The sequence below is a fragment of the Phyllobates terribilis genome, unplaced genomic scaffold (assembly GCF_046119375.1).
Source record: "Phyllobates terribilis strain yellow unplaced genomic scaffold, ASM4611937v1 Scaffold_10__3_contigs__length_209671492, whole genome shotgun sequence".
Classification (NCBI taxonomy): Eukaryota; Metazoa; Chordata; class Amphibia; order Anura; family Dendrobatidae; genus Phyllobates; species Phyllobates terribilis.
In genome coordinates, this window is record NW_027362770.1 from 163,359,500 (window position 1) to 163,372,041 (window position 12,542).

General features: G+C 41.7%; 1 protein-coding gene across 6 annotated transcripts in view; it reads left to right on the forward strand.

The window, feature by feature from the left end:
- ARHGAP8 (Rho GTPase activating protein 8) overlaps positions 1-12,542 on the forward strand; it is a 203,781-nt gene that overhangs the window by 132,534 nt on the left and 58,705 nt on the right. For 5 of the 6 annotated variants that reach the window (XM_073650050.1, XM_073650053.1, XM_073650051.1 and 2 more), the window contains 2 exons: positions 2,265-2,403; positions 5,773-6,448. The exons of the other annotated variant lie outside the window; for it this stretch is intronic. In XM_073650050.1, coding sequence (XP_073506151.1) covers positions 2,265-2,403; positions 5,773-6,317 — 684 coding nt within the window. In that variant the 3' untranslated portion in view covers positions 6,318-6,448. Of the gene's footprint in view, positions 1-2,264; positions 2,404-5,772; positions 6,449-12,542 lie in introns of those variants that run through there. 6 annotated transcript variants of the gene reach the window in all.

Genomic DNA, 12,542 nt, shown 5'->3' on the forward strand with positions numbered 1-12,542 from the left:
GAGAAGCACCCTTTTGAGCTAGTACAGCCATGAGTCTTCTTGGGAATGATGCAGCAAGTTTTTCACCCCTGGATTTGGGGGTCCTCTGCCATTCTTCCTTGCAGATCCTCTCCAGTTCCGTCAGGTTGGATGATGAATGTTGGAGGACAGCAATTTTCAGGTCTCTCCAGAGTTGCTCAATTGGGTTTAGGTCAGGGCTCTGGCTGGGCCAGTCATGAATGGTCACAGAGTTGTTCTGAAGCCACTCCTTTGTTATTTTAGCTGTGTGCTTAGGGTCATTGTCTTGTTGGCAGGTGAACCTTCAGCCAAGTCTGAGGTCCAGAGCACTCTGGAAGAGGTTTTCATCCAGGATATCTCTGTACTTGGCCGCATTCATGTTTCCTTCAATTGCAACCAGTCGTCCTGTCTCTGCAGCTGAAAAACACCCCCATAGCATGATGCTGCCACCACCATGTTTCACTGTTGGGATTGTATTGGGCAGGTGATGAGCAGTGTCTGGTTTTCTCCACACATACCGCTTAGAATTATCACCAAAAAGTTCTATCTTTGTCTCAGCAGACCAGAGAATCTTATTTCTCATAGTCTGGGAGACATTCATGTGTTTTTGAGCAAACTCTCTGCGGGCTTTCATATGTCTTGCACTGAGGAGAGGCTTCGGTCAGGCCACTCTGTCATAAAGGCCCGACTGGTGGACGGCTGCAGTGATAGTTGACTTTGTGGAACTTTCTCCCATCTCCCTGCTGCATCTCTGGAGCTTAGCCACAGTGATCTTGGGGTTCTTCTTTACCTCTCTCACCAAGGCTCCTCTCCCACGATTGCTCAGTTTGGCTGGACGGCCAGGTCTAGAAAGACTTCTGGTGGTCCCAAACTTCTTCCATTTATGGATTATGGAGGCCACTGTGCTCTTAGGGACCTTCAATAATGCAGAAATTCTTTTGTAACCTTGACCAGATCTGAACCTTGCCACAATTCTGTCTCTGAGCTCCTTGGGCAGTTCCTTTGAGCTCATGATTCTCATTTGGTCTGACATGCACTGTGAGCTGTGAGGTCTTATGTGGACAGGTGTGTGACTTTCCAAATCAAGTCCTATCAGTTTAATTAAACACAGCTGGACTCCAATGAAGGAGTAGAACCATCTCAAGGAGGATCACAAGGAAATGGACAGCATGTAACTTACATATGAGTGTCTGAGCAAAGGGTCTGAATACTTATGACCATGTGATATTTCAGTTTTTCTTTTTTAATAAATTTGCAAAAATGTCTACATTTCAGGGTTTTTTTTCAGTCAAGATGGGGTGCAGAGTGTACTTTAATGAGAAAAAAAATGAACTTTTCAGAATTTACCAAATGGCTGCAATGGAACAAAGAGTGAAAAATGTAAAGGGGTCTGAATACTTTCCGTACCCACTGTATAAAGTGAGAAAATGTTGCAAATATTGGAGCACATTTGCACCCACTCAGAGGAGGTGTGGATTTAATTTTCTGACCTTAGGACAGCCTAAGACCCACCAGCGGTGATTTTCACACCGGTCTTGATAAGAAGGCATGTTGGACTCATTAAGAGGCATGTCTGAAAAGTGGTGCGCGCCTCCGTGGGTGCCTCGCCACAAATCTTACTCCAATGTCTCATAGACTCAAAGAAAGTTTAGTTAAAGCAATATTTCCAATAACGTTGTTACCTATCCACAGGTAGATCAATATATATCTGTCTACTGGCTCTGAAATTAATAGTAATATGGCTACATGCTCTGTTACTGCGCCATTCAAAAGGGGCATTTCAGTGTCCCTTTTTTGGGGATCCGCTGGTCATCACCTGTTATTTGGATAGGTGACAACTGCAAATGTTGGAAATTTTTTATTGTAGACAAATCAAACCAGTAAACTGTCTTCGCTTTAATGGAAAAGTACTGTAACATTTTTTTTCTTATTGACCCTGTCTCTTAATTACACAGCAATCACAAGGAAGGATTACCATAGAAATAGCTTCTGAATTAGCCGGGGATTTCATTTAAGCACTGCAGCATTTTGAAAGCAGAAGGATCAGACAGTTTTGCATTTTTTTTTCCATAGGGGGAAACATTTCTCGAACCAGTGATGTTTATAGTCCAAAACCCCATGACAGTTCTTCGTGTTCTCAGTTTTGTCCAGTGTTATAATAGGGACATTTCTAATTGTATTTGTGTATCCAAGCATATGAAGATTAGAATATTCGTGACTTCTGAAAACTACGGACTGACTGTTCTTTTTTTCTTTACATTATCTAGGGTGTCCATGAGTCTAAGGGTGTATCAGAGGAATATCTGAACCTGGAATCGCTCATTCAGAAGGTGGTCTCTCCATACCTTGGCACATATGGGTTGTACTCTAATGACGCTCCATTCACACACTCCTCCTGTATCTTGGGTATGAGTAAATTTTGTACTTAAGCATTGACATACAATTCATCACGATCTCCTTCTAGAGTAAAAGAGGTCAGCCCTCTATAGTCCATGATCATCTTTGAGTCGTTCTTTAACTTGGTATTTGCTGCCACCAGGTGGCCAATTTGGGTAGTGAAACAATAAACTTATTAAATTCAGTTTTCAGCGTAATGTACAGAATCATAGAATCATAGAATGGAAGAGTTGGAAGGGACCTCCTGGGTCATCTGGTCCAACCCCCTGCTCAAAGCAGGATTCACTAGATCATCTCAGACAGATGTCTGTCCAGCCTCTGTTTGAAGACGTCCATTGAAGGGGAACTCGCCACCTCTCGTGGCAGCCTGTTCCACTCATTAATCACCCTAACTGTCAAAAAGTTTTTTCTAATATCTAATCTGTGTCTCCTCCCATTTAGTTTCATCCCATTGCTTCTAGTCTTTCCCTGTGCAAATGAGAATAAAGATGATCCTTCTACAATGTGACAGTACTTGACATATTTGTAGACAGCTATTAAGTCTCCTCTCAGTCTTCTTTTTTGCAAGCTAAACATTCCCAAATCCTGCAACCGTTCCTCATAGGACATGGTTTGCAGACCAGTCACCATTCTGGTCGCTCTTCTCTGAACTTGTTCCAGTTTGTCTATGTCTTTTTTAAAATGTGGTGCCCAAAACTGTACACAGTATTCCAGATGAGGTCTGACCAAAGAGGAGTAAAGACCGATAATGACTTCACGTGATCTAGACTGTATGCTTCTGTTAATACATCCCAGAATTGTATTTGCCTTTTTTGCTGCTGCATCACACTGTTGACTCATGTTCAGTCTATGAAAAGGTATAAAAGTTGCAGATGGTGCTAAGCCTTAGTGCCAGAGTGGCCTAAAGGCACCAGTTGCAAGTGTATATATATATATATATATATATATATATATATATATATATATATATATATAACAGTACAGACCAAAAGTTTAGACACACCTTCCCATTTAAAGATTTTTCTGTATTTTCATGACTATGAAAATTGTACATTCACATTGAAGGCATCAAAACTATGAATTAACACATGTGGAATTATATACTTAACAAAAAAGTGTGAAACAACTGAAAATATGTCTTATATTCTAGGTTCTTCAAAGTAGCCACCTTTTGCTTTGATGACTGCTTTGCACACTCTTGGCATTCTCTTGATGAGCTTCAAGAGGTAGTCACCGGAAATGGTCTTCCAACAATCTTGAAGGAGTTCCCAGAGATGCTTAGCACTTGTTGCCCTTTTGCCTTCACTCTGCGGTCCAGCTCACCCCAAACCATCTCGATTGGGTTCAGGTCTGGTGACTGTGGAGGCCAGGTCATCTGGCTTAGCACCCCATCACTCTCCATCTTGGTCAAATAGCCCTTACACAGCCTGGAGGTGTGTTTGGGGTCATTGTCCTGTTGAAAAATAAATGATGGTCCAACTAAACGCAAACCGGATGGAATAGCATGCCGCTGCAAGATGCTGTGATAGCCATGTTGGTTCAGTATGCCTTCAATTTTGAATAAATCCCCAACAGTGTCACCAGCAAAGCCCCCCCACACCATCACACCTCCTCCTCCATGCTTCACGGTGGGAACCAGGCATGTAGAGTCCATCCGTTCACCTTTTCTGCGTCGCACAAAGACACGGTGGTTGGAACCAAAGATCTCAAATTTGGACTCATCAGACCAAAGCACAAATTTCCACTGGTCTAATGTCCATTCCTTGTGTTCTTTAGCCCAAACAAGTCTCTTCTGCTTGTTGCCTGTCCTTAGCAGTGGTTTCCTAGCAGCTATTTTACCATGAAGGCCTGCTGCACAAAGTCTCCTCTTAACAGTTGTTGTAGAGATGTGCCTGCTGCTAGAACTCTGTGTGGCATTGACCTGGTCTCTAATCTGAGCTGCTGTTAACCTGCGATTTCTGAGGCTGGTGACTCGGATAAACTTATCCTCAGAAGCAGAGGTGACTCTTGGTCTTCCTTTCCTGGGACGGTCCTCATGTGAGCCAGTTTCTTTGTAGCGCTTGATGGTTTCTGCAACTGCACTTGGGGACACTTTAAAAGTTTGCCCAATTTTTCGGACTGACTGACCTTCATTTCTTAAAGTAATGATGGCCACTCGTTTTTCTTTACTTGGCTGCATTTTTCTTGCCATAATACAAATTCTAACAGTCTATTCAGTAGGACTATCAGCTGTGTATCCACCAGACTTCTGCACAACACAACTGATGGTCCCAACCCCATTTATAAGGCAAGAAATCCCACTTATTAAACCTGACAGGGCACACCTGTGAAGGGAAAACCATTTCCGGTGACTACTTCTTGAAGCTCATCAAGAGAATGCCAAGAGTGTGCAAAGCAGTCATCAAAGCAAAAGGTGGCTACTTTGAAGAACCTAGAATATAAGACATATTTTCAGTTGTTTCACACTTTTTTGTTAAGTATATAATTCCACATGTGTTAATTCATAGTTTTGATGCCTTCAGTGTGAATGTACAATTTTCATAGTCATGAAAATACAGAAAAATCTTTAAATGAGAAGGTGTGTCCAAACTTTGGTCTGTACTGTATATATATATATATATATATATATATATATATATATATATATATATATACTTTTTTTGCAATGTATCTAAATAAAAATAAAAAAAAGAAGCAACTTTCCAAAAGTTTTCAAAAAAATCTCCTCTACCGTTTTGTGTATACAGTTCCTGTGTAGTCCTATATGACTTCACGTATATAACTATGTAACATGGTTAAAGTGTTTGTAGGAAGAAAGAGTAGCATATGACTTCAGGAGAAGACTGTTGAACCTCGGGGGCGCATAGGTCTGCATAGGAGCTGTATACAGAAAACCGTAGGACATTTTCAATTAAAACTATTGGCAAAGTCGCTTCTTTTTTATTTTAGACCCATTGAAACAATGGAAAGAAATTTTTTCACAAATATAACTGTGACCCTCCCTCTGGATCGGTGGGGGTCCGACCGTTGGGACTCCCACCAATCGGCAGAATGGGGCAATTTTCTTCGCATTAGAATGGAACTCTAGTGCACATTCTCGACCATTGCTCCATTCATTCCCTACGGGGAATGCCGAAATCTGCTCTCAGCTTTTTCAGGCACCATAGTGAATGAATGGAGCGGTGATTTGGCACCCGACCTGCCGATCCAATTTGTTTTCTTGGCTAAAAGTTCCCCGACGGGGATAAATATTCCCCAGTGCAGGTCCCATCAACCAGACCCCCACCGATTTCTATCCTGTGGATGGGTGAGAAATTGTTTTTACAAGTGCTCATGTGGTTGTAGAATTGATCATTTGATGTTGTATGATCTTCACAGAAAAACGCATGTTCAGACGTTGTCCCAAATCTGGTGAGATGATCACGAAAAATCCAGTAGTGAGATCCAAAAGCTACAACAATCCATTGCTGACCCCGGTAGCGGAGTATGAAATGGAAAACCTGTCAACCAATGGGACTGGAATCAGAAGACACTCGGTATCTGAGATGACCTCACTTCTAGAAATCCAGGGATACTCCAACCTGACCACCATCCTGGACTCTAGCTCTAAACTCTCAATGTCCACCACCAAGCCACCACCGACGGGTGAGCTGGAGCATCCCGCCATGGGCAACGGACAGTTTCCATCAATGCACAACAACAGTGAACCTCAACAAGGACTGTACCACAGCCAGAGCTCCCGGGAGGACTTGTCCAGAGACTCTACTTTGATTCCTGCCCCATCTTCCAGTCCAGAGACCATTGTTGACCAGATTTTAGAATCCATAGACTCTGATTCTGAAGGAATTTTCATCGATTTCGGAAGAGGTTGTGCCAAATCTTCAGGATACACCATGGATGTTGGGCGGCAAAGTCTTGTATAATAATCATACTTTTTTTTTGTTTTCTATTTTCTTTTTACTTTGGGCCTAGTATGGATTTTAGCTTTCCATTGAGCGTTGATTTCTAAATTTTAGTGGGGATCTAATTAAATGTATGATGAATTTCTGGTTCAGTTTTGATTAATGAATGTCTCGGTATGAGAAATGGGTGAATACAGATGGTGAAGGATCTTCTAGGTTTACAAAACAGGAAGTGGGATGTAACAGTTTTAGAAAACAGGAAGTAGAAACTTTCAAAACAGGAAATTAAAACTGCCAGAGTCACAAAACAGGAAGTAGGAATTCACAGATTCAAAAAAAAAAACAGGAAGTATTATCTTCAAGATTCACAAAACTTGAGTAGAAACTTTTAGATTCACAAAATAGGAAAAGGAATCTACCAGATTCACAAAATAAAAATGAAAAAATTCACACTAGATTCAGAAAACAAGAAGTAGAAATTTCTCCATTCACAAAACAGAAAGTAAAAATTCCCAGATTCAAAAAAACAGGAAGTGGAAACCTACAAGATTCACAAAACAGGAAGTGGAAACCTCTAGATTAATATATCAGAAAGTAGAAATTCAGAGATTCACAAAAAAAAAAGTATAAACTCCCAAAACAGAAAGAAAAATCTACCAGAGTCTCAAAACAAGAAATAGGAACTCCAAGATTTACGAAATAGGAAGTAGAAATTCCCAAAACAGGAAATGAAACCTACCAGATTCACAAAACAGGAAGTAGAAGTTCCAAGATTCACAAAACAAGAGTAGAAACTCTTATATTTACAACATAGGAAGAGGAATTCACCAGCGTCACAAACTAAAAAGTAGAAAATTCACACTAGAGTCACAAAACAGGAAGTAGAAATTCCTCCATTCACAAAACAGAAAGTAAAAATTCCCAGATTCAAAAAAACAGGAAGTGGAAACCTACAAGATTCACAAAACAGGAAGTGGAAACCTCTAGATTAATATATCAGAAAGTAGAAATTCAGAGATTCACAAAACAAAAAGTATAAACTCCCAAAACAGAAAGAAAAATCTACCAGTCTCAAAACAAGAAATAGGAACTCCAAGATTTACGAAATAGGAAGTAGAAATTCCCAAAACAGGAAATGAAACCTACCAGATTCACAAAACAGGAAGTAGAAGTTCCAAGATTCACAAAACAAGAGTAGAAACGCTTATATTTACAACATAGGAAGAGGAATTCACCAGCGTCACAAACTAAAAAGTAGAAAATTCACACTAGAGTCACAAAACAGGAAGTAGAAACTCAGAAAATAGGAAGTGAAATCTACCAGATTCACTAAACAAGAAATGGGAACCCCAAGATTTACAAAACAGGAAGTAGAAACTCCCAAAACAGGAAGTGGAATCTACCAGATTCACAGGAATTAGAAACCCGAAGATTCGCAAAACAGGAAATAGAAACTCCAAGATTCACAAAACAGGAACTAGAAACTCCCAAAATAGAAAGTGAAATCTACCAGATTCACTAAACAAGAAATGGGAACCCCAAGATTTACAAAACAGGAAGTAGAAACTCCTAAAACAGAAAGTAATATCTATCAGATTCACAAAACAAGAAATAGGAACACCAAGATTTAAAAAATAGGAAGTAGAAACTGCCAAAACAGGAAGTGGAATCTACCAGATTCACTGGAATTAGAAACCCAAAGATTCGCAAAACAGGAAGTTGAAACTCAAAGATTCAAAACTAGGAAGTAGAAACTCCCAAAACAGGAAGTGAAATCCACCAGATTCACAGGAAAGGGAAACTCTAAAATTTACAAAACAGGAAGTAGAAACTCCAAGATTCACAAAATAGGAAGTAGAAACTCCAAAATCCCCAAGACAGAAAGTGACAATATAGAGTGATTGGGGAGGACAGATCCCCCCTACCAGCCACAGAAGAACGGCATACTAGGCCTAGCTCTCTATTATACGATAATAAATTACCAGTAATCAGCTGGTTTGCCCCTTTCAAGGCCTAACACAATACAATAACTGCACATACATAATTTAATTATGTAAATCAGTTATGCCCCCATGTTTCTTTATTGATGTAACGCCTTCTCATTGTGTCCTGAGATTCACATTGCTCAGAAATGACTTGTCTTCCAGTCTGGTTGACCACCATTTGAATACATGTAGTTATGTAGATTGAAATGGTCACAGGAATTTCTACCTGCTATACGGGAGACTGTTTCTCTGTGCTGCACTGACTTGTTTTAGATCCTTGGCCACTGAGAAGATGATATATGACACTACGCTGCTTCAGGATACATAGCAGTTTAACAAATTGTTCAGTTGTTGGAAAAAAAAGGCTCAAGTATTGTAACTAGAGATGAGCTAACCCAACACGAACTGTAAAGTTCTGAGTTCGTACTGGTGCCACACTCTGAACGCTGACTTTTTCCCAGAAGTCCATTTCACAGTTTGGGTTCGGGGTCGAATAAAGTTGGTTGAAAGGCTGCAGCTCAACCAATCAACAAGCTTTTAGGCTGTGGGCATTTCCGGAGCCATCACAGCTATGCCAGGTATGGCTTTGATTGGTCAGCGCACCATGTCACCTGGCCTGTGTAAAGGGATGGCGCCCCCATTGTGCTCTGACTAGGGTAGAGACAGGACACTGCCCGAATGAGGCACAGTGCAAAAAAAAAATAAATAAATAAAAAAAATGATGTGGATCCCCCTTATTTTTAATAACCAGCCAAGGGAAAGCAGACAGCTGCGGGCTTATGTTATCAGGCTGGGAAGGGCCATGGATATTGGCCCCTTCCCAGCCTAGTAAGACCAGCACTCTGCCGTCTCAGAAATGGCGCGCTCATTAGATGCGCCAATTCTAGCGCTTAGCCTTGGCTCTTCCCGACCTGCCCTGGTGCGGTTGCAATGGGGTAAATATTTTTTGGTGTTGTGAGCTGTGTAATGTCCGTTGACATCAAGCCTTGGGGTTAGCACTGGAGAGGCGTCTATAAGACACTCTCATTACTAACCCCGTTATTAAAAATAAAAAATTAAAAAACGTGATGTGGGTCCCCCCTATTTTTAATAACCAGCCAAGGGAAAGCAGACTTATGTTATCGGGCTGGGAAGGGCCATGGATATTGGCCCCTTCCCAGCCTAGTAAGACCAGCCCCCAGCCGTCCCAGAAATGGCGCATCCATTCTGGTGCAGTTCTGGTGCTTAGCCTCAGCTCTTCCCGACTGCCCTGGTGCGGTTGCAATTGGATTAATATTTTTTGATGTTGACGTGTCAGCTCTGCAATGTCCGCTAACATCAAGCCCAGGGGTTAGTACTGGAGCGGTGTCTCCCCCATTACTAACCCTATTTTTAAAAATAAAAAGTCACACACACAGGAAAAAAAAGTTTATTTGTATAAAGACTCCCCCCACAAATTCTCTGTTTCACCCATTTATTATTAAAAAATAATCCCGCAGCTCCGACATAATCCATTGTGGTTTCAATGATGTCCAGCGACTCTCTACTGCAGCATATGGAGCATCGTTCTGAGAATGACGCTCCATAGGTCACTCCTGGTCGTGTCTCATGAGCGATGATGAAAATAACATAAAAAACATATTAGATAAACCACTACCATAAAAGTCTTATTACCCCTAGCAAGCCAAGAATACATGCTGTCAAAGAAACATTTGTCAGACAGCTGTATAAAGTGTATGAGCAGCTCAAAGGGGTTATCCAGCCCATCTCACTTATGAATCGGTAGGTGCTGATGGGGCATCCATCGACCATTTGTCAGGTCTTGTGCACACCTGACCGGTATCATATGTGTCCATGATACCTGATCTTTACTCAAAAATAAAAAATATACATCTTGAAATCTTCACACCGGCCACTGGTGTAGGTTTAGACTTTAATTTCCTACTGTTTCAGGAAATGCACATGTACATTAGCCACAATGAACAGACTCCTCCCCTATCTTTTGTATTGAAGCACCTAATGAGCGTGTGCAAAGGTCATTGTGAAGGGAAAAGGTCGGCTGTGACATAAGAGGCAAGATTACAATGACTGATACCATCTCTATACCCTCCTGATAACACGGAATCCACCAATCACAGTAGGCGACGTCACAGCTCCCCCTCACTTCACAATGACTTTTGCACCCCCTCAATGCAAAATATAAACTCTGAGTCTGTTCATTGTTGCTAATGTATACAGTATGTGTATAGAGGTAACACCTGTGGTTGAAATCCTGTCTCTGATGATAATGAGACTGCTGAAAACATCAGGAAGTGTAATAAAAGCCCTAGTGGCCAGTGTGAAAATTGCAAGATTTCTAATTTTAAATTTTAATAAAGTGTTTGATACGGAAATTTAAAACAAAGGGGTGGCACTGGTTATATTAAAAAAGGCACGCTATAATTCTAACATTTGGAGATGGATTGTTGTATTGTGGACAGAGAGTTGAGAATTTTTGTACTTTTCATTATTTTTTATTTAGTCATCTGAAATGACCGAACTGACAAATCAGCAGAAAGCTTTTGTACAGACACAGACTTTAATCCTCGGAGGGATTTTCAGACAAAGCTTTCTCTACGATTGCAAAAAAAAAGCCAGCAGCATGATAATGTGTGTGGCCATGAAGTGCGCATCCACCAGCTGGGGGCAGATTGTGATTTCGGCGCTCTGTGCCAGCGGCTGAGATCTCACAGCAAAAGCTTCATTATACATGGGGCATGGAGACGGGTCAGACACCTCAGCACCGGGGCTCCGCTAATGGCCTAACAGGGGGCAACCTGCCATCCACAATGTCTAATGCCAGGTCAGCCAGTGCGGTAATAATGAAGGGAAGCGCTAATGAGGGGCTATCAAATATTCAGAATCATCAGAAGCCCTATCCAAACATCTTAAGTCTTCAGCTCCAGATTGTAGATTTACGTGCCCCACTATCAGAATATTAATAAACACTATATGAACAAAAGTATGTGCCCCCTCCACATTTCACCTCCAGGAGCTTGACTGACCTCCCATCCTACATCCATAGACATTAATATAGAGTAAGCCCCCTTACAGATGCAACAGCTCCTGCTCTTCCGGGAAGGTTTTTTTTGAGATGTCTGTGGGAATTTTTGCTCCTTCGTCTAGAAGATCATTTATGAAGTCAGATCCTGATGTCGGGGAGAGGCCGACCTCACAATCTCCATTTTAGGTGTTGGATGGGGTTGACATTATGGTCGTGTACAAAACTCCCCCCAATCATGTCTCTATGAAGTTTTTGCACTGGGCACAGTCATGGGGAACAGAAAATGGCCTTCCCTAAACTGTTTCCACAAAGCTGGAAGCTACGATTGTCCACAATGTCTTGTGCTGAAGCATTAAGATTTCCTGTTGCTGGAACTAAGGGCCCAATGCCGACCCCTAATAACAAGCCCATAGCATTTTGTACAGCGGGCACAATGCAGTCAGGGGGTAACGTTCTCCAGACATTCACCAAACCCAGACTCCTCCATCAGACACCAGATAGAGAAGTGTGATCCATCACTGCACAGAACACGTCTCCTCCAGAGTCTAATGGCAGCTTTACACCACTCCATCCGATGCTCGGCATTGTGCTTGGTGATGTAAGGCTGAATGCAGCTGCTCGGCGATGAAGCTCCAAGTGGGGGCGCAGTGTTTGTGCTGATTTTATAGCAGAGTAAGTCTGGACTCTGCAGTTATGAGGTCAGTTGAGCGTTGGTGATTTTTCTGCCCTCTGCTCCTCAGCACTCGGCACCCCGCTCTGTACCGTTATGGGGTCTGCACTTTGTGGCTGAATTGCTGCGGTTCCTTCCACATCTCAGTAATATTACTCACAGGTAATGGAAGATTCAGGAGTGAAGAAATTTCATGAACGGACTTGTTACCCCAGTGGCTCCCATTACAGGACCGCACTGGTATCAGGGAGCTCTTTAACTGCTTTATTCAAAGCAAGGGGCACGTGACCCACATCATGGTGATAGATAGTCTAACCCCCAGCGATCATGGCCTAAACACCTATCTTGTGGATAAATATTGTTCATTCGCTAGCCCCTTTAAAGCTTAGACGATTGTACAATTTTCCTCCCCCTTAACCACAATGCATCATAAACCTCCAGAGCCCAATGTAAAAATCTTTATTTCCCATCAAAAATCACTTGTATTCCTGGCAGCAAAAGTTATATTTCCCTACAGCTCCTCCGCAGGTGAAATGGGGTATTACACAATTCTCTTTGGAATCAATGGA